Genomic DNA, 22,152 nt, shown 5'->3' on the forward strand with positions numbered 1-22,152 from the left:
TATCGTGCTACACAGAACCTATACAATTTAAAACTTTGTAAATTATTTTTGGAATTTTCCGCTTATTTTCCACAATGGCCTTTAGGAAATGGAAACCACAAACCATGCAACTGTGGATAAGGGAGGAATCCTGACAGTGAAGAAATTTGCCGAAATGGGTCACTGGTATACTTACCTATATGCTGTACGGACAAACACAAATGGAACTACAAGGCATTTTTCCAAATATTTTTATTTTCAGTATATATACTTCAGGTCAGATGGCCCAGTCTCTCTGGGGTTCTTTAACAATATGACCATCATTTTAAAATGAACCCTGTACTTAAAAAAAAAAGTACTGTCAAATTTTATCTGACTTTCAAGAAGACCTTTAAATTTTAATACTAATCTTATAGTTTTATAAGATGTCATTAACAGAATATAGTTTTAATCAGTACCGAATAATTCTCTGGAGTTTATCTTTTATAATTTTAACTCTATGAGATTAAAATCTAGTGAAAGATTTACACTTTATAATGGTACACTCTAGTACTTCAGAATCAAAATCAAATCTGTTACATAAGGGAAATTTACATTAAATCACCAAAGACACATTGATGTTGTAATATAAAATTATTCTGAATTGCAAATGAACACTTGGGTACAGCCAATTTATGATTGAAAAATAAAAAAGACAGAATTTTTATATCTCTTACTTGATTTTTAAGGATTTAGAAATGAGATATACCATAAAGAAGAGTGAGATCTTCAAGCTCAGAAGTACACAGAATACTAATAAAGATCATAAAAGTATTTAACACTTAATTAAATATCAAACTTTATTACTTAATGAAATAGTCTTAAATACTGCTTTCAATTACTTTTTTATTACTGCTTCCAAAAACCGTAACACGTGTAGGAACAGATTGATAATATCCAAGTAGAGGCTGATCGCAGCGAGGACATACTCTTCAGGAGACAATTTATGCATCAGTGAATGAGTGTCATAAATGATAAATCCGCAGAAAAGAAGGGCTCCTCCAGCAGCCAAGACCAACTCCATTGTGTCACTATGAAAAAATATCTACAGGCAAGAGATTAGAGAATACGATTATATTTGGAACCATATTAGCAGTACTTACTTCCACTAATAACCTATTGCTATGTACATGTTTATTAACGACGTACAATTTTGAATACCTATGTTAAAAACAAAGAGGCAAGGCAGATCCGAGCTTGCTTCTGTCTGGTGGAGGGATGAATGAATGGCTGTCTTTTTCTCTATTAATTTACCTGCTCAACTTTGAAAACGAGCATTCCAAATACAAATTATTTTAAGACACATTTCTTCTTTAGAATTCAATGTGCCACTTGGAGGCTGGCCGCCGTTACATGCGTGGGCCTCTTGCTACGTAATTTAACTCATTTGCTCACTCATCTCTCTTGCAGTCAGTAAGAGTGATAAACAGCCTTGACTGTTTCAGAGACTATTCTGTAATCCTTCCATATAAGTTTTCCAGATCAATATAACCAAGTACCTTTTACATCAACATAACCAGACTTACATTTCAAATTAGCCATTCTAAAGCAACTTACCTTCAAGAACCCTGACAGGCATAAAATCCACAGAACAGCAAACAGCCTATAAAAACAAAGTTTTATTAAAGTCGAATATTCTGTCTTACAAAACAAAAACAAAAAAAAACCCTGAGGTAGACCCACTCAATATTTTCTGAAGAAATGAATTCATTCAAATTTTTACCAAAAACCAAAGTGTAAGAATTCATAAATATACAATAAATATTTACAACATCCCTCCCCCCTTTTTAAAACTAAGGTAGTCTGACATAGTTTCATAGATACAGGGAAAAGACATGAGTCTCCTAGGTCTGAGATTAGAAAAGAGAATCAGTACTTTTACAACAGAGAGCTCAGTTCACATAGGGTAAGGCTAAGAGGGCGAGATGGTACCGAACACAGGTACGTTATATGAGAGGAACCTTGAATTCAGGGAACTGAATCTTTTTTTAATGGAGAGTGGCACACTTGCTCTTTGCTTTGCAGGCAGTCGCTGTTAGTGTTCAAGGCTATCACAAAAACCCCAGTCTGAAACAAAGGCCCGCTGGGGACTGGGCTGTGCCAGGGCGAAGCTGTTAAACACAGTGCTCTCCGGATACACTGGGAAGCTCACAGGTTTAAAGACAGGAAAATGCTGCAGCTACGGGCGGCTGGATCTCAAAGGATTCATGGACAATAAACCATCAACCCTACAGATCAAACAGTTCTTCTCTTAATTAGCTAGATTTACTGCCTTTGCTTTAACTTAAAGCCCCACTCATTTTGGGGGGCCTTTTGCCTCAGATGTGCCCTCCACTTCTTGCACTCCCGCTGAATTGTGAAAGAGCCAATAAATACTGGTGATCCAGAAAAATCCTTGTTCTAGATCCAAGAGCGTTTGATCTTCCTGGACTCCCAGTAACATGCTGTCTCTTTTATTTAAGCCTGCGCTGTAGCTTGTTTTAGGAGATGGGGCGCTCCGGCCAAGTCCCTGATAACAGACAGTGTGTCATTCACGAGACATCCGGGAACATGAGACCCATAAGAAACAGAGTGTCTCCCAAAAGATGTTCAGGCAGTTCCTCGAGAGATCTGAGAGGAGATTAGGATAGGGCTGGTAGAGAACTTTGGCCATTAATTTAACCCTACTATTTACTACAGCTGGACACATAAAGTTGCTATATTTGTGCATTAAAAGATACTATGGATAATAAATATTAGAACATACATTTTTTTTCTCCACCTCCAAAAGAAGTCTGACACGCTTGAACTCCCTGGTTAAGCATCCACTCTCCCAGAAATTTAAGTACATAGTACATGGTAAAAGGGTTGTTTACATTCACAGATGCTATTCAGTAAATCTCTGAGAAGAACTGGAACCTACGTGTTTTCAGTTTACGACAGTATTCTCTGTAAATACAGCAACCGTCAAGTGAAGAGTTAAAGACCATTATCGGCCTTCCTAAGTTGCTACTTTGCTAGTACTTGACTTGTACCTCACTGAACACCAATGAGAGCAAGCTCTGACAGTGAGAAGCGCCACAGGTTTTGCTCACTTCCATCTACAGGACTGGCAAAAACAATTTATATCTTTTCCTTCCTCAGTAAGAAGCACAGATTAAAAATTATCACACAGTGATGTGCCGGTAGACTGCTCTTCAGGAGGAGCAAAAATAAGCCCTAACGAGTAGCACTTTCTGGCTTCTGCAGTGTAAATAAACACATCATGGATTGTCTTAAGCCTTCAACAATTTAACAGCTTACTTTCAAGTTTTTTCATGTAAAACTGGTACACACTGGCTCTAGCATTTCAATGCAAGTTGCCATAGTTACCATACATAGTTGTAAGATTCATTCCTTTTGTGACAAAACTGCTACAGGACAATGAATGATAATAAATAACAACGTGGTTGAAAAAACCATTACAGCTATGAGTCAATACATGGAACACTGCCACCGCTGCCTGCTGCTACCATACATTTAACATGTATTTCTTGAGTCCCCACTCACTACATCCCATAAACAGGTTTCAATAAACAGCCTATAAACCTTTTTGAAGAAAATCTTTTTGCTCAGTCTTTGCTTTTGGCACACAGGCTACACAACTTTTGACTTTGAGACTTCACAATAATTAGTACCTTTAAGTTTTGTTTAAAAGTCAGTGAAGTGCCCCTCTTGGGAACCTGAACCTGTGGCATACTCACCAAAATACAATCATCACTGAGATTTTTCTAGAGGGTGATTAGATGACAACATCTCATGACTGACGGCAACAAAAGTAATTCAATGGAAAATTGGGCCCTATCCCTAAGCAACAGTGAAGTGCTGAATTTAATTTAAATATGCTGTGATCAAGTTTGTATTTTGTAAGTATCACTCAGTTGCTTGGTGAATAGATTGGAAATTGGGAAGATAAAGAAAAGGTGGTTGTAGTAACACAGGTAAGAGATAATTTTGAAAGTGGTCTGCTTCCAGTATTATAGAAACAAGAGTATTCAGACCAATTCCCACCCTCATTCCTTACCCTCTGTTGTAGTCAGGGTTTGCAAGGAGAACAATAAATACAGGACACATAATTTGCAGGATTATTTTATAATAGTCACCCCAAGAATCAAGTTCAAAAGAGTACAGAAAATCTGTCCACACACTAAAGACCCAAAGAATCCAGCTGAGGGCCTGGATCCCAGGGCAACATCCTGCATGAGTCCAGCTGAAGACCTAGAGCCCATAGCAATGCCTCCTGTGAGTCCAGCTGGAGGCCTAGAGCCCATGACAGTGTCTCATGCGGGCCTATTTCACGGATCTGTGCTGGGAAGGCCCAAAGGTCAGTGGTGGAATCTAGAAAGTCTGTGCCAGCGGGATGAAGGATCTGTGCTAACAGGCTGAGGGATCTGCACTGGACCCAGGAAGCAACGCTCAAAGTGAAGACCAGAGCTCCCCCAAAGTGAACCATAGCCATCCTCATGACAACAAGGTCCCGAACTCCTTCAATGCTGAGAACAGCCATGTTCCTATCAGGAAAGCCCGCATGACAAGCTCCTCCAGGAAAACCAACAGCCCCAAGAGAACCAGCAGCTCCCTAGCAGCTTCTAAACTTCATTCCTCTCCAGCTCTGCCTGTTATGCTTCCAGCAGCAATCCCCAAGTGGGCCTTCCATACCCAGCACCCTGCTGGTTCAGTTCAGTTGGGTGTTACAAGCTGATCACCAGTTATCAATCCACCACATTCCCAAAACAACTAAAATGATGGATTAAAAAGAAAACAGCTGGGCGTGGTGGTGCACGCCTGTAATCCCAGCATTCCGAAGGCTGAGGCAGGAGGATCCTTGCAAGTTCAAGACGGGCCTGGGCTACAAAGTGAGCTCAAGGCCAGCCTGAATTGCATAGCGAGACTCTGTCTCAACAAAAAAAAAAGAAAAAAATAAAACTTTCTTAAAAGCATCACTGACAAGACAGAAATGTCAAGCCAAAATCTAGGTAAAAGTAGAAATCCAAAGTCAACGATGGTACTGCTGCTGGACTTACCCAAAGCATATATAACCTGAGTGTCAGGGACAACCATACATCACCTCCCTAACTCTACTCAGATTCTACAAGAAAAGTTATCATTGCACAAAACAAGGGTAAAGGGAGGAACACCTCTGAGAAAATATGACCAGAATCTAACCCTTTACAGATTTGTAATCTCAATTCACAACCCCTGAAGGAAAACATTGTGAGCTGTAACTTTAGTTTCAAGTGGACCCAATCTAGTACTGACAGGCAGCAGTAAACCCACATAACTATGAAAGAACGGACCTTCAACCTAGGCCTCAGGAAAATACAACAAGTCATTTTTAAGGATAATTACACACTTAAAAAATAAACGTACAAGGAAATAAACTAAAAGAATTATCAGAAGTAGCCAGCTGTACAAAGCCTTCAGAAGTACGTGCTGTCAGAACTATGTATAATTGTAACATCAGTTGTATCAGTAAATGTAATTTACCACGAAGAGGCTGACACACAGGGGAGCTTGTTTACCGGAGGATGAGCGGGATACTGGAATGGACCGGAGAACGGGAGGCAGCTGGAGACTGGGATTGGAAGGGGAAGGAGAGCAGACCTTTTACCATACACACCACACAAATACACACACACACACATGTCCTCAGAGGAGGGAGAAGAAATGTCCCTTCCCAAGCCAAACTCCATTCTAATAAAACTAGTTACGCAGCTTGCATAACTGTATTTTATCTCAGTAGACATTTCTGGTAATTTGAACTACCAGAAAACAAAAGGGAAGGGGGAAGAAAGTGTTGTAAGAGTAGAATTTGTAAACATTTAGTGTTGTAACAGGAAAAAGAACAGAAGTCGGTTGGGTAACTCTCAACAGGAAGCCACTGTGAGCTTAAATTCTGAATTCTTACCAGGTAAGGGCAACACAACCATTACCCCAATATAAAAAGGACCACTAAATATCTTTATTTGTTTGAAAAAGGATACAGGTTATTCTACATAGATCAAAAAGCTCTGAATGTTCATGCAGACATTTCCAACTTCTAGGGCAATTACCCTGCCACTGCCAAAGATATGTATGCTCTTGGCCACGTTTATTCTAAGACAAAGACTGAGATAATCTCAATAAATTCCACAGTGTTGATAAAACATATAAGCCTACCTCCTCTGGAAAACTGCACTTTTTTGGCACTGAGTTTCATTACAGGAGGAAGGAAATGACTCAAAGCTACTTTCCATCTCCTGTTTTTGCTCTGGGAAAGTAGGGCCTGGCCCGCGTACACAGAGATGACCTCTGAATGCCCTCCAGCTTAAGACAGCCAAAGCTAACAGTACAGCTCTTCTCTCAAAACCACCTGAAGTTAAAGACATCTACCTGATATATCCAAGAACAAGTAACTTACCCTGTTCCAAATTTGCTGAAGTCCCTCTTGGATTGCAGAGTATATACAGTCATACCAAGAAACACAGCAGTGGTCAGTATAAAAGCTTGCAGAACAACATATACATCATAGGTGGTAACTGTAAAATTGAAACACTGATTAAAAGTATATATAAACATACTCTACAAAACAGCCTTTAATAGGAATGCAGGAGCTGGAGATACAGCTCAGCAGGACAAGTGCCTGCCTGGCAAGCACAAGGTCCTGAGTTCTATTCCCAGGATAAAAAAAAAAAAAAAAGTATGAATGCATTTAATAGAAATGCTTTATGCTCTCCTGTGCTACTCACCAATAAAAACAATTAAGAAAAGATTCCTCATCCAGCCTTCAACATACTGGTGCAGTAAAATCACAAGCATAAATGCTATAAACAGGCTCCAAAAATTCATTTACACAAAATAAAGGGGTCACATTAAGATGCAGTTAATGAAATGACTATACAGGTATTACACAGTTAACTAGTGAGGAGTTTTAGGGATACGGTCAGAATGAGTCCGGTCATTCTGTCCCCACTGCAGCCCAGCATCACCTTTGATGCCCGCTCACTACGGCTCATCTACCAACAGAATGACCCTGGGTCCTCCAGCTGGTTGGGAACTCCTGGACAGTAGCTGTGTTAGCAGTCATCCGGTGAGCTGTGCCCAGTTTATCAGCCCAACTCAAGGGAAGTGAGCAAGGGGAATACTGGGGCTTTCTGGGGTGGCCTGCCCTCTACCTAGCCTGCAGAGGACACAAAACAATCATTAATTGCGTCACATCTGAATCTGCATTATCTTGGAGTACGTTCTTGTGAGGTTTGCCGAATACGTACCAAATTCTCTTTTCTAACTTCACAATGATCATACAGGTTGGCTATGGCTATTATACTACAACTCCTTAACATTTAAGAAATGCTAAATTGTAACTTCTTTAAAGGAGATTAAGGGCTTTAAACCCAAACCACTTAAGCAACTTTTAAATTTTCAAGAACTAATTATCCACATTATTTCTCCCCTTAAATTAGTCGAATTTCTCTACTTGTGACAGGATTAGGACAGTGAACATAGAAAAGATAAAACTTAACAATCAAATTTGCTTCTTGTTAATAATTTTAGTACTCAATCAAGGGGGAAAAATATTACACTTAGAGAGAAAAATAATGTTCCCAGGTTATCCCACCCCACCCAATTCCAATAAACCTGACCTAAATCTCTCTCCTCTTTCCACATGGTGGACACCAGGGGGAGAGACGACCTTCACAACATTCGCAGTAAGTGCCGGACAGAGACAGCAGCACTAACACGCACAAGCTAATACGTATCAAAGCTTCCTTTCTATACTGAGAGGCTGCAACTCTGTTGTAGTATTTCTTACTATTGATTTATATTCTGATTCTATTAAAAAGTAGTGGCCTGCCAAAAAAACACAGAATCCAGAAAACTTGCACGGAAAGGTTAAGAACAGTAACGACAAAATCGGAAGAAATAAATATATTAACCCTAATTGTTAACAGCTTGCTGTTATCCAGGATAATGGTTACCACTAACCTGTTTGATACCCACTGTAACCACCCTGAGACAATCATAAGTCTTGTTAATTTACTGAGATTTTTTATTTGAGGTATTACAAAGGGTAATTCAAACAGGACAGATATCTGGCCTTCAAACACATATTTAATATGAAAGATAGAAACAGAAATTAATATTGTTTCTGTAGTGTCATTAGTAAAAAACAGAAGATACAACAGTATCTCAGGCAATTCTGAGGGAGCTCATTTCAGGTACATAGCTCAAAACACATGGTCTTAATTCCTCCAAGATCCCTTTAAATCACGGAAATGATTAGCTATGGTTGTCTTATTTTCATAAATAAGTACACAGAAATGAAATATTGTTCTCCATCCATTTACTTTCCTTAAACTTTTCCACTTCCTGTACGCTCAGCTTTACTATGTAAAGTATAAATATTTAACTTTTATTTACATTTTGGGCGATCTCTGACCTATGCCATGCTTTTTAAATATGACATTCTATGAAGTTAAAGTTTGATCTCAAATACCTCTTACCTAAAAGATTTATGCACAATAAAGTTATTGTAACATAGAAGTGGAATCATGGCTTACCTACCACTGCCACAGTCAAAGCTTCCAAAAGTGTCTATAAAAAAGAAATTGAAATTAACTAGTGTATGTAAAACGTACACTGCCTCATGTGCATTTTCTAACTTCTAGTAGTTCAAAGTGATTCCCTATGAATGATTTCATTTTCCCTTCAAAGCGTCCCTGTCAAGTACATAGGACAGCTATTAGGCCCACCGTAATCCGAAATGAGACCTCGATGCACCAAGTGAGTATATTTAAATTCTAATTACATTATTTTACTTGTGGTTCCATCACTCTTTATTTAAATATACTCATTTAATTAGCATTTAAATATGGTTCCATTACTCTTTATGCTCTAATCAGACTTTTCACATCTGTAAGAATTTGAGATTATATAGTAGAAAGGGAGATTATACAGCAGAAATTACATAGAAAATTCCATTTTCTCTGAAAATCATTTAGAAAAACTTCAGTATCTCAAACATTTAGAAGAAAAAATAATTAGGTAGTACTTTGATGTGGAAGTCCTAAAACTGTCAATATCCAGTTTTACTTTCTTCCTTAGTAATAGAATTATTACCTGGATACCTGACTGTTCAGATTAAACATTACATTTTTTATTCTCCCTTGCTGCTAGGTCTGGTTACATGACTATATTCTAGCCAATTTAATGTGAGTAGAGAAGTACACAACTTCTAGATTGTGCTCTAAAAGCATAAAGTTTGCTCTCCCACTTTTCCTATCTTTTTTTTTTTTCTTGCTTGGTAACTAGTACTACATGGACATGGTAGTGAGCTATCTTATATCATGCGACTTTTTGCTTCCGGAAATCCAACTCACAATCTCACACTTGCCAGGCAGGCGCTTGCACCACTGACCCATATCCCCAGCCCCCAAGACCTAGAGATCTCAACTCTCTTGTTTCTTTTTTCTTTCTCTCTTTTTTTTTTTTTTGGTACTGGGAATCAAACTTAGGACCTTGTGCTTACGAAGCAAGGCATTGTGCCACTGAGCTATATCCCCAGCTCTATGCAAAACTTTAGGAATACCTCAACCATAGTGGGGGCCTGGGCCCTTGATAACCTCATTAGTCATTCAGATTCTTATATGAAAGAGAAACTACCTTGTTTAAGCCACTGTTATTTTGTCACTGTTTGACCCATGACACATGTAGTTGAACTCATATTCTATATAAAATATTTGAACTCATGTCCTAAATTAAAAATTGGGGGAATATTAAAGATTGTCTTGTATCCTTGCTTTCCTCCTAATTACATTATTTTACTTTGTCTTATATGCTTATTCTCATTGGATTTTACCAACCATCTGATAGACCATACAACAAAAGCAAAGCCAAAAGTAACAACAGAAGCTGTGCGATACACTTTTGGTAAAAGCTTTCCCTGTACCCCTTCCTACCTGAAATCAACAGAACACTGAACAAAAGCCAAGTGGTTTTAGGAATTACAGATAGATGTGGAGGCAGTAAAGCTGTGGCCATGTTTTAATGTTATGGGAGTATCAGGGAAGGTGCAGCGAAAGATGACAGAAATATTCTTTGGTGAGGAATAGAGTTATACTATACTCTTGACATTCATGATATAATTTTAGAAAAGAAATCCCACCTTCCCCCCATTCAGGTATCTGAGGGAGATATGACAATATAAATGAGAGTAAATATAAGACTAGGTAAACAGAACACTATCCCAAATGAATACCCTCTTTAAAAAGCGCGCGCGCGCGCGCACACACACACACACACACACACACACACACACACACTCCCCTTCTTTTACTTGGGTGCAGAAAGACAAAAAAAATTAGAGGTCACAGACTAATCCAAAAAAAATGTATTTTATGTACTTCCTTACTGTTAAACTATGCTACCTATGGCATGATGAATAGGTTTAGCAATAAACGACCATTTTATCTAAGCATGTGGCTAACGCTTTCCTAGTAAGGCCACGCCTGCTGGGCAGTAACTGTCCCATAAGCTCTTCCCACGCCGAACTCAGTCCTTCTTAAAGGAGGCTCTCTGAAGATTTGAAGACGAAATGGACTTGACCCTCTTTTTACGTCTCAGGAAGCGCCCCTGGCACGCGCTGACTGGTATGCAGCTCGGCGCACATCCCCAGGAGGTGGAAGCCGACCGAAGAACCAGCCATGCATGCGCTGGCTCACGATCCGCAGTGGGAGCTGCACCAGTAGGACGATTTCTCACTCAGGAAAGTAAAGTCAAGAAGATCAAGTGACGGCAGGGGCGCGAGGGCTGAGAGGCGAGCATGAGCGCCAGCAGTCGGTCGCACAGCACTGAAGACAGGAAAAAGGAACACAGCGTGCAAGGACGGCAGGAGGCAGAGGAGAGACACCCTGGAGCAGGAGAGAAGAGACTACAAGCCCCGGCCCCGGACTCCCTGCAACAGCGCCATTTCTAGGCTCTTCCCGCAGTCCCTTGGCTTAAGACCTGGTGGGTCCGGACTGGCAGGTGACTGCGCTCTTACATCTTTGAATAACTCCCTGTTGCTGGAGATGCCTTGGGTTAGGGGTGACAAACCTGCAAACGTATGGGGTTAGGATTTAAGGGAATAGCATCTCCTATAACTGCAATTCCCGAAGTCTTGAGCTTTTCTTTCATCATGTTAACACAAACTCTGTAAGAATTCACAAACTTTCCTATGTCCATCAACAGATGAACGGATAAAGGAAATGTATTTAGACTCAGTGGAGTATTACTGTGCCATAAAGAAGTACAAACTTGAGTCACCTGTAGGAAAATGGCAGCAGCTTGAGACCATAGTGTTACATGAAACCCAAAACATTTAAATAAATTTTAAAAACCAAAATAAAAAATAAATAGGAAGCAGGCACATAGTTCTTTAGCAAAAGGGAAGGTAACCAAGAGACGGAGGGAAGGAGGAGGAGGGGAGAAAAGAGGCACGAAGAAAGAATGCAGGTCTGTTCCATGTACGTGTCGACTCCCCACTCGAGTACAGTCACTATGTACCACAGAAATGGAGTACTGAAGAGCAAAATTAAAAGAAAGAACCCACAAGCTTTCTTTAATTTGAAGCATTTTAATCTCACCAACAGCGTTTGCACTCTTACTTGACTGCAAACATTCTTCTTACTAGTTTGGAATGTTTGGAAGTAAATTTCCACTTTAGAACTCAAAGTCCTATGAGATGATCAAAAATATGGTGAGCCGTACAATCTTACTCAACCAAAGATTTAATTTTTAGAGGTGACAGCTGAAGTCTTAATTTTCATAACTATCTCAACAAATCTAACGTCAAGTTCTCCAAGCTAGGCACCTCGCTGTAAACCCAGGAGGCCGAGGCAGGAGGATCACAAGAGCAAACCCAGCCTGGGAAACTCAGTGACTTAATGAGACCGGTCTCAAAATAAAAAATAAAGGAAGAGCTGTGGGTGTAGCTCAGAGCAAAGGCCTTAGGTTTAATCCCTAGTACCACAAAAATAAAATAATAAAATAAAATAAGAAAAAGAATTTAAGTTCCATGAAATTAAGGCTACAATGTAACGGCCCTCATCACAGACTATTTGAGGTAGAATGTATCACAGGGATTATCTATCTTAATACTTTCATTTGGCATATAAGAAAAGCTAAGTGCTTTGCTAAATAGCACACAACCAGATAGTCATCTGATTCCCATTCAACACTTTTTCCACTAAATCCTAAGACTGAAAGAAACTCTGTTGAAATTAACAAATCTTTAAAAATTCTAAAAGACTACAAATTACAAATAATTTCCTAAAATACTCTAATTTAATAGAAAACTCAATTTTGTTCATCATTCACTTAAATAAGTATTTTGAAAAGTCAGGCTAAATGTTAAAAGAATACACACTGTCGAGGTACTCACAAAGCCAAAGAGCAGGTACAGGTTGAGGGGATGCTTGTGTCTGTACAAAGCCAGCGCAACCATCAAACCCAAAGCTCCAAAGGCAAACACCAAAATTAAGGCAGGACTAAAAGACATGATATCGCAACATTTCAAGTGTTAAAATAGCATGAACAGTGCTATCCAACTTAATAAAATTTATCTACTTTTTACGTTTATAAAAGTATACGAAAAAATCTAAAATGATCCATACCAAACTATCAAGAGGAATATTTTTATACCTGGAAAATCTGCGGGGGGTGAGGTGAAAATCAGTGGGACAAAAAGAAAAAAGCCCACAGTGATAGGGAGAGACATTCCTTTATTACTCCAAGATTTTCTATCCATTTGAGTAATGTTTGTAATTACTGTATAACTAAAAAACAAATAAAAAATAAACAAAATAAACAAAAAATAAATTTTACACATAACCATTTTTTTAGGTATTTACCATATGACTCTACTTTAAATTATTTTACACCAAATAGTGAACTAATGCTTAAGACTCTTCTTTGGTAAGGAAAGGAAAATAGAAATTCTTTACTTCTAAGAAAATACTCTCTATTTTTCCTTTCCTTTAATATAAAGAAATGGTATTTTTAGCCACAGAAATAATTACATTGGAGATAAAATCTCTATTAAGGACCAATCAATAGGGGCCCTTCTGGAAACTTCTCAGTAAAATTATCCTACTCACCAGACAAAACTAAAATAAGCATGCATTTATTAGGTAATCTTTTTTTTTTGAGCACTTTTGTAGGCTTTGGGGTTAGGGTAAGTAGTCTAATACAGTACAAAAAATAATTAAGACAAATTACATGCAGTAAAAATTCTTACTATTCTTTCAGGAGATAAGGGCTTAATGCTAAGAAACTATAAACTAAAAAGAGAACACACCCTGCTGTGGGATATTTTCCTTTACCAAAAACAAAACTAACTTAACTTGTAGAAGTTACATAATGATTTTTTTTACATTTCACCTCAGAAGCCAATAAGAAAATAAAGAACTTTTTAAAAATATATGCCCTTTCAATCATATGCAATATCTGAAAATACTTGAGAATCATCTCATTACCTTACCTTTCAAACACAAATGTTCGTACAGACTCAAAGTATAAGAACACTGCAGAGGTTACTGTAGTTAAGAGAACTTGCAGAGACAGGATACTGTAGACTTTCCTGAGAAAGCCTAAAAGAGAAAAATATTACATATGACTATTTGCTTAGGTATTTATCACAGAACTACATGATCAAATTTCTTCTTAGAAAAATTAAATTACTACATGGATTCTTTCTTAAAACAATCTAAATAATGGAATCTATAACTGAAACTAGGGAGGAAATGCCTCCCAAATAATTAAAAAAATTGTAGGGGATATCTAATCCCCCAAAATTCATTAAGTTTAAAAATTAAGGGCGGGGGGTTTAGCTCAGCAGCACAGCGCCTGCCTGGCAAGCACAAGATCGTGAGTTCGATTCCCCATACCGGGAAAAACAAAACAAAACAAACAAACAAAAAATTAAGTAAATGGGACAGATTGTAAATGTTTTCATCAAAATAAAAAGAAAGTATCAAATGCCTCATACAACTGTGCAAAAGACTAAAAACAGAACATTTTTTATAGAATAGCTCTATCTTGGATCTGAAAAGCAGAAATAGAAAGCATATAGTTAGATATAAATCTTTTAGTCTTAAAATCTATAGCAGTAAAAATGTTTCCCCCAGATGAAACATTCTTAAAAAGCAAATAAGATACAAACTTTATTTACAGTACCTATCCCTCTAGTGTCTCCGCAATAGGAAACTCTTTTATTATCAACACCTATAAAATCAACTCCAAATCCTAACAATTTAAGAATGATTTAAAAATATTTTTAAAGTACTATATCTGAAAAAATCGCCTTAGAAAGGGAAAGGGTTTATCCAGGCCACGGTTTGGAGTTCCCAGCCTCTGGCCAGCTGGGCCCGCTGGCTGGAGCCCGGCGGGGGGCAAGGCGGCACACGGCACGGCGGCGGCAGCTGGTGCAGCAAGGGCCCCACTTCCCGGCCAGGGAGCAAAGGGCCAGGACGGCCGCCGGGTCGCACAGCCCTTCAAGGGGAAGCCCTCTGGACCTAAGGCCCCATTTCGAGAGGCGCCACTACTTCCCAGTAGCGCCACCCTGAGGACAAACCTTTTAACACACGGGCCTTTGCGGAATATTCATCCCCGCCCCGTTTGTAGTGATATCTACATGTATTACTGTCTATTACACATTAGAGGGACTACCGCTAATTAGAAGGGCTATTTCAGGACAGCTAGAAGAGAGGATTTTGAATGTTATCACTACAAAGTGTTGCTGGATATACTAATTACGCTGAATTAATCATTATACAATGTACATACGTACCTAAATATCACACTCTATCCCATATGTACAATTATTATGTGTAAATTAAAAATAAAATTTAAAACACTACAATCCCAGCTACTGGGGAGGCTGAGGCAGGAAAAGCACATTCTTGTTTCACACCTTTAGCTACTAACCAATCATCTTTCAAGGATTGGCCTTTCTTGGTCCTCTAGTGTGAATGAGATGTTTCTCCTTCGTGTTCCCAAGGGATTCTCATGGCTTTGTAACTAATAAGCCTACTTGCCCTTTACCCCCATTGGACTATGAAGCATAAAAACTCCCTAGTAGTAGAGACTAACTCACCCTTTTCCAACCCGGTGTGTAAAACATGAAGATTAGCAAAGAACTAAACATGCGAATTATCCTTAGTGGCACTATGCAGAGAAAACCATGCACACCCGAACGTGCATTATGCGAGTCTTTTAATGTCGGCTACGCAAACATACTCAAATAAACATTAGGCCTTTCGGTACACGCTCTACCAAAGGAAGAGGTGACGGTGTGTGTGACGTCCGGGACTGAGGCACAGAAGGCCCTGCGGCTCCCTCCTCGCCCTCACGGGCGGCTGGCCCGGGCCGGCAGCTCCAGCGCCGAGAGCGAGGCTAGGAGCCGCACGGAGGGTCTGGGCGGGAAGGCACTGCGGCTCCTTCGGCAATCACGAGTTTCCAGGCGCAGGCCCTCGTCCCAGGGGAGTCTAAAGGCCTGCAAGCTGCCCGACACCCAGGCTGAACTCTCACCGAGCTCCCGGGTCAGAACCACCCTGCCAGCCACGCCCCGGCTCCTCCACCCTCACAAACTGGCATGACACATATTTGTAGTCTTAAACCACTACATTTTGGGTGATTGTTACAAAGTATTCGACAGTAGCGCCCTGGCTGGCTCCTTCTCATACCAAGCAGCTGCCACACCCCTGCGGCGTCCTGTGCCTTCAGCAGAAGAGGCGCCAGCTCAACCCCTGCTTCTAGTCACCCCTCAGGCCCTCTCCCCCGACAGCGTCTCAGGGCTGGTAATCCACTCACTGTGCACCTCTTCCGGGTGCGGCTTTCTCACTCCCACCCGAGTGACCACTCTCAAGACCAGGACACTGTCCTTCGCTCTATTTCTAACATCCACTAAGAGCCCAAGTAAGTTCTATGAAGAAAACGCTCACCTTCACTCACACAGCTAAAGAAACACAAACTAAAACAAGGGAATTTTCTTTTAACCCACACAAGATCCAGCAAATGACAGCGCTCTGGCCAAATCCAGCCCACTATGGGCTTTTAAAAATTATTATCATTAAAGTTTATTGGTATTTATAAGTTTTCTTGGGACCTCGTCACACTTACTGGTTATATATCTTCTACAACTTTTGAACAGTTGTAGCAGGGTTGAAGAAAAGGGACAGAGACCACACAGCCCACAAAGCTAAAAAGATTTACCCTGTGGACCTTGTAGAAAATGTGTGCCACTCCTAATCTACGAGAGCGACAGAGATTAAGCAGTGCGATGACAGTGTGGGTGAAGGTACCATCTCCCTGGGGGACACTCGATGACAGCAACCCAGCTTAAGATGCACGTATCTTTTCTTCCTACAGTTATACTTCTAAAAGCGTATCCTGTAACAGTCTTGGATAAATTACAAAGACACGGAAGGATGTTCTCTAAAGCACTACTTGAGGGAATAAGAAGAAACTCACAACTATCACGCGGAGATGGTGAGATTACGGTAACTACACGCTACGGACGACCACAGCTGCTTCAAATACTGCGATGAAGCTCTGTGTACTGGTATTTTTTAATGTGAGATGTAAGTGAAAATACAAAGCTGCAGAGCAATTACATGCACAACATGGTCCTATGGGCTGTAAGTTACAGTCTTGAGTCTATGAAATAATAGAATCTTTGTTTTTAAAACCATACCTATGAGGGAGGGGAGGGGAAAGGAAAGTAACAAGATGTGTTACGGACACGTGCCAACCCCTTAGGATGAGTGTGGTCGTTTTGTAACACGAAGACGTAGAGACAAAAACTTTAAAAATAAATTAAAATCTTAACACAAAAATACACATATACCATACTGTTAAAACAGACAAGAGACTACCATCCATTACAGACTGCAGTAGAAGAGTTAAATTAGTTTAACTAGCACCACAGAAGTGCTTTAGGCAGAGAGTACATTGAGAAATTCATTCCCATATAGTTTTTCTATAGCTTTATATTTGTTTCTCCACCGATGAGCCTTATTACATATCTGTAGCATTTTACAGGTATCTTTTGGAAAATGTACACATCACACACGGCTAGTTTGTATTTAAACAAACAGAGCATTTTTCAGAGACCTTTCCACTTCAAATCTCTATCGCGGTATGGCTCTGCGCCCACACGCCTCCCGGGGCTATGCTCACTCACAAACTTGCACCGCTCTGAGTGTGAGCTAACTCTCCGCTGTCTCACATTTAAAATGCAGAGATGCAAAACAAGCTGGTAACGATGGCTGGACTTAAAGCACGAGACGGGGCAAGTTTCTGCAGGACAAATACCCAGAAGAGGTAGCTCTGCGGCAGCGGCAGCACACTGCCCTCCCGGCATCCCCTGTCACAGGTCCAGACTGCATCCATCAGGCTATGTGCTTAGGAAGCAAAAACTTAAATACAACAATTTATCTGAAAAGGAATCAGAAACAAAGGCCTGGGGTTTAAACCTATTTTGCCACACTTCTACCATCTTTACAAGAGAAATAACAGAGTGCCCAGGAGGTGCAGGAGTGGCCTCTGGCGTGCAATGGCAGTGGTGCACTGTAACTCACCAGTGCAGTGTAAACAAGCTAAAATCACTGAATTACGATCGCTGAATTTCGTTGTGCTTGTTTGCATCACCAGTCTAGCAAAAATTCCAAATAATCTCTCGTTATCAATATCAACAAACTAAAGATGAATTTTAATTTATTAAATTAAAAAGAAATGGAGTATTTTTGGACTAATCTCTTAATTAGTAAAGAACCCATGAAGATGGGATCCCTTACTCAATACAAATGTAGTCAGCTTATTCACCGGTCCAGTTTCCAGGGCTCCTAAATGAAGGGCTCCCAATAACTCCTTGTAGCGAACAAACGCTTATTGAGCATGTATTTGGTACTGCAGCCAGCAGCACTACACTAATGTACAGTGTAAGACTAATTCTTCTTCATTAAAAACAGTCCACACAGCTGGATGTGATGGCTCACCTTTGTAATCCCAGCACTCTTGGAGGCTAAGGCAGGAGGACACCAAGGTTAAACTCAGCCTAAGTAACTGGGAAACTCACTTACTTAGAAACACTACTTCATGACTTTTGAAGGCTCAGGACTGTAATTTATAATCCACAGGACCACATTATGCACATACTTGTTCTTACTTTCAAGACCTTGTCTCAAAATTTAAAAAAAAAGAATTCAAGGGCTGGGAATGTGTTCCCAGGGTTCATCCCCAGTACCACAAACAAAAGAAAACAAAACAGGTCTATATACGCAGGAATGGAAAGAAGGGTTCTTCTACGCATTGGTAAAACTAGTTTTTAGTGCCAGCATTCTTGCAAAGAACTATGCTGTAAAACTAGGTAAGTTTTTTTGAAACTTAGTTTCTTAAAAAAAAAAGTGCATATACTGTATTTTATCTGACGGACTGTAATTCTAGGAAAAGCAACTGTACAATTCTTACAGATTTTTGAAGCATAACACCAAAATGCCAGGAGTAGTACTTCTAGTCTAAGTTAGAGAAGCTTCACTGTAGAAAATAACTGCCTGGCACTTACAACTACTGCTATATCACAGCACCTATAACAAAGAAGGTATGTAAGGGTTAGAACGGCAGAGTGATCTGCCTCTCTATGACTGTCAACAAGGACTATGCTTAATTTTCAGACCTTTAAATTAGGGCTGTTTCTACTACACTGTAATATTCTCCAACAATAATGTCAAAGGCTTTTTTTTTAACACTATGATACGGCATGACACTTCCACCCTTCCATTTCTCATCACAAATTTGCTCTCCTTACCCTCACCCCCGGATTTTCTTCAGTTGGCCAAACCCAGCCCTTCAATAGGATTCCACTCTTGAAGTTTTCCCGGAATACTTCAATTCACACATGCTCACTTCCTTCCACAAACTCCCTCCCCCACCTCAAACTTGGCACTTTAGAATTTAATAAATCTGCCGTCACGGATCAGTATGCCTACTGACCAACTTAACTAATGCCTTAAAAAGAGTGGCTGTGATTTCCAAAAATTATTAATATCACACTGTCTTTACATGGAGAAGGGGTTGCTCAAAAATATTTTATTTATTAAATGCATATTAATGATTCAAATATCTCCTTAATGGAAGTTTCAAGGTCTCTTTAATGAATATCTTCTATTTAAAAACTCAATACCACATCTATAGAAATTTCTGAAAATTCGCAAATCATATATTTGTAAGAGGATAATACCTCGGCTATATAAAAAAAAATGCTACAACTTAATAAAAGCAAAAACTAACCTGATTTTAAAATAGACAAGAGGGTGGCGCACACCTGTAACCCCAGCACTTAGGAAGCTGAGGCAGGAGGATTTCTGTAAGTACCAAGCCAGCCTGGGCTACATACAGAGTTCAAGGCCAGACTAAACTATATAGCAAGACCCTGTCTCAAAATATACAAAAATATTAAAAAGAATGAGAAAAGGAAACCAGGCACAGAGGCACACACCTGTAATTCCAACACTTGGGAGGCTAAGGCAGGAGGATCGCCACAAGTTCAAGACCAGCCTGGACTACATAGTGAGTTTAAGGACAGCTTGAACTATATAACGAGTCCCTGTTTCTAATAACTAAATAACTAAATAAATAAACAAATAAATAAAAGAGAATGAGAAGACCAGCTACAACTGACAGGATATATTTGCAAAAGAATATCAAACAAAGGCTATCGTCCAAATTACATAAACTGTTTTTGAAATTCAAGAATAAGTAAACCATTTTATTAAAATATGGGCATCAGGCTTAAGGAGATAGACAGAGATCTCCCTAAAGAAAATATACAGATGGCAAATAAACATGAAAAAATGGTCAACATCATGAGTCATTAGAAAACTGCAAATTAAAGCAGCCACAAGATAGCATCACACAGCCGTTAAAACGGCCAAACCCACAACACTGACGACAGCAGATCCTGCCAAGGTGAGGAACAAGAGCTTCCACGCGCTGCTGACGCGGCACAAACGCGGAACATACTTTGGGGGTGTCTCGCAAAACTAAGCACACTTTTACCGTAGCAACTGTGCACCTTGGTATTCACCCAAACAAGCAGGAAACTTCTGTCCACACAAAAGCCTGCACATAGCCGCTTACAAAACAGTTTCAGCAATACTGCCAGAACTTAGAGACAGCCAGCGCGTCCTTCAGCAGAGGAATGAATAAACTGCTGTGCGCAGACAATGGAGTGTTTCCTAGTGTTACAAGGGAATGAAAAGATGTAGGGAATCTTAAATACACAGCACAGTACTAAGTGAAAGAATTCAACATGAAAAAGCCATATACTGTATGCTTCCAACTGTACGGCATCCTGGAAAAGAGAAAACTACAGAGACAATGAAAAGGCCAGGGGCTGCCAGTGTTCGGCGATGAGGGAAAGAGTTCTCCGGCGCAGAGTATTTTTAGGACACCGAAACAGTTCTGTGCGATACTGTTAAGGTGGACAGATGTCACGATACCTGTGTCAAAACTCATAAAATATACCACACTGAGAGAGAACCCTACTGCACACTATGGACGTCAGTAACCTGACTACAAAAAAGGTACAAATCCAGTCATATGACAACTCTGTATCTTTTGTTTAGTTTTGCTCTGAACCTAGAATTGCCTTTTAAAAGTCTATTTTTAAAAATTCACTGAGGGACTTGAATAACATTTTTCCAAAGAATACACACAAACGGTGAAAAAGCATATTTTTAAAATTCATGACATCACTAATCATTAGGGGAATGCGAATCAAAACTGAAATGAGACATCACTCCACACTCCCTCAGATGGCTATTTCCACACTGAAAAAGTGTGTATTGGCAAGGGTGTGAACAACCAGAACTGTGCACTGTGGCCAAGAATGTAAAATGGTGCAACAATACAGCAAGTCCTTAAAATATCAAAAATAAAATTACAACACAACCCAGCAATCCCACTTCTGGGTATATACATTATAAAGAAGTAAAGCAGGCTTTGGAAGAGCTATCTGCACATCAGTATTCGTAACAGCGTTATTCACACGCGCCACGAGGGAAAAGCAACACAAATGTCTATCATCGAAAGGATAAACAAAAGTTGGTATTACTCAACCTTAAACAATCCTGACATTCTGCAACATGAAGTCACCTTAAAGACATTCTAATTCAAGTCAGTTAAAAAAGACAAGACAAAGAGTGTATAGTTCACTTACATGATGCCCTCTTTCTTTTTAAGAGACAAGCTCCATAAATCCCACTGGGCTGGGTTGCAACTTGCCTGCCTCAGCTTCCCAGAGTCTTGGGATACAGGCATTTACCTGGTCTGTATGAGGTAGTTAATGCAGTCCACTTCATAAAGAAAAACTAGAACGAAGGGTGCAGAGGCAGGAGGGAGGAGGGAATGGGGAGCGGTTTACTGGGAGCACAGTTTCACTTTTGCAAGAAGAAAAACTTGTGGAGATGGGTGTGGAGCAACAGCGACATATTCAACACTACTAAGTTTAAAAATGGTTAAAATGGTAAATTTCACGTTACGTACTTTCTAAAACCACAATCCAATTGTTTTTAAAAGTCCGCTCACTTGCCAAAACAATTTCAAAACTCCAGTGTAGAGGCATAGATGCCAGGCACCAAGATTCTTAATGCATCAGAACTATCTTCACGCTTCCTTTCTCAGAACCAGTCCCCGCCGCCCGGAGAAAGCCAGAGACCCCGGGCAGCGCCCGCGATCGCACGGCGGGACTAGAGCGGAGGGACGGACTCCACCTCCAGGACCCCGCGCACGGTAGACGCAAGCTGACGCCGGCGCGGGGCGCCGCACGGACACGTTAAACCGAGGCGGCATTCTGCCTGACGCGGGAAGCTTTTATTTCCAACAACTTCCAGAATACTACTCCGACGCAGGTCACGCCGCACGCCCTGCGGAAGACGACGACGGGAGGCCGGTGCGTGCATACTTCCGGCAGGTGCGTGCACACTTCCGGCAGGTGCGTGCATACTTCCGGCAGGTGCGTGCACACTTCCGGCCGGGCGCGCCCGCGGAGAACGCGGCTCACGCAGGTGCGCGCGCAGCCCGACCCGGGGCGGGCGGGGC

At 40.3% G+C, this 22,152-nt stretch overlaps 1 protein-coding gene across 2 annotated transcripts in view; it reads right to left on the reverse strand.

Annotated features, from left to right (window-relative positions):
- Window positions 1-214: 214 nt before the first annotated feature.
- Window positions 215-22,152, reverse strand: part of Tmbim4 (transmembrane BAX inhibitor motif containing 4) — a 22,794-nt gene continuing 856 nt past the window's right edge. The window contains exons 1-7 of one of the 2 annotated variants that reach the window (XM_005397453.2): window positions 21,598-21,977; window positions 13,535-13,643; window positions 12,437-12,542; window positions 8,577-8,610; window positions 6,437-6,554; window positions 1,576-1,621; window positions 215-1,063 (exon numbers count right to left, since the gene is read on the reverse strand). In XM_005397453.2, coding sequence (XP_005397510.1) covers window positions 857-1,063; window positions 1,576-1,621; window positions 6,437-6,554; window positions 8,577-8,610; window positions 12,437-12,542; window positions 13,535-13,643; window positions 21,598-21,676 — 699 coding nt within the window. In that variant the 5' untranslated portion in view covers window positions 21,677-21,977 and the 3' untranslated portion in view covers window positions 215-856. Of the gene's footprint in view, window positions 1,064-1,575; window positions 1,622-6,436; window positions 6,555-8,576; window positions 8,611-12,436; window positions 12,543-13,534; window positions 13,644-21,597; window positions 21,978-22,152 lie in introns of those variants that run through there. The other variant, XM_005397452.2, reaches the window with a different exon arrangement.

Source organism: Chinchilla lanigera, unplaced genomic scaffold (assembly GCF_000276665.1).
Source record: "Chinchilla lanigera isolate Chin_1 unplaced genomic scaffold, ChiLan1.0 scaffold00057, whole genome shotgun sequence".
Taxonomy (NCBI): domain Eukaryota; kingdom Metazoa; phylum Chordata; class Mammalia; order Rodentia; family Chinchillidae; genus Chinchilla; species Chinchilla lanigera.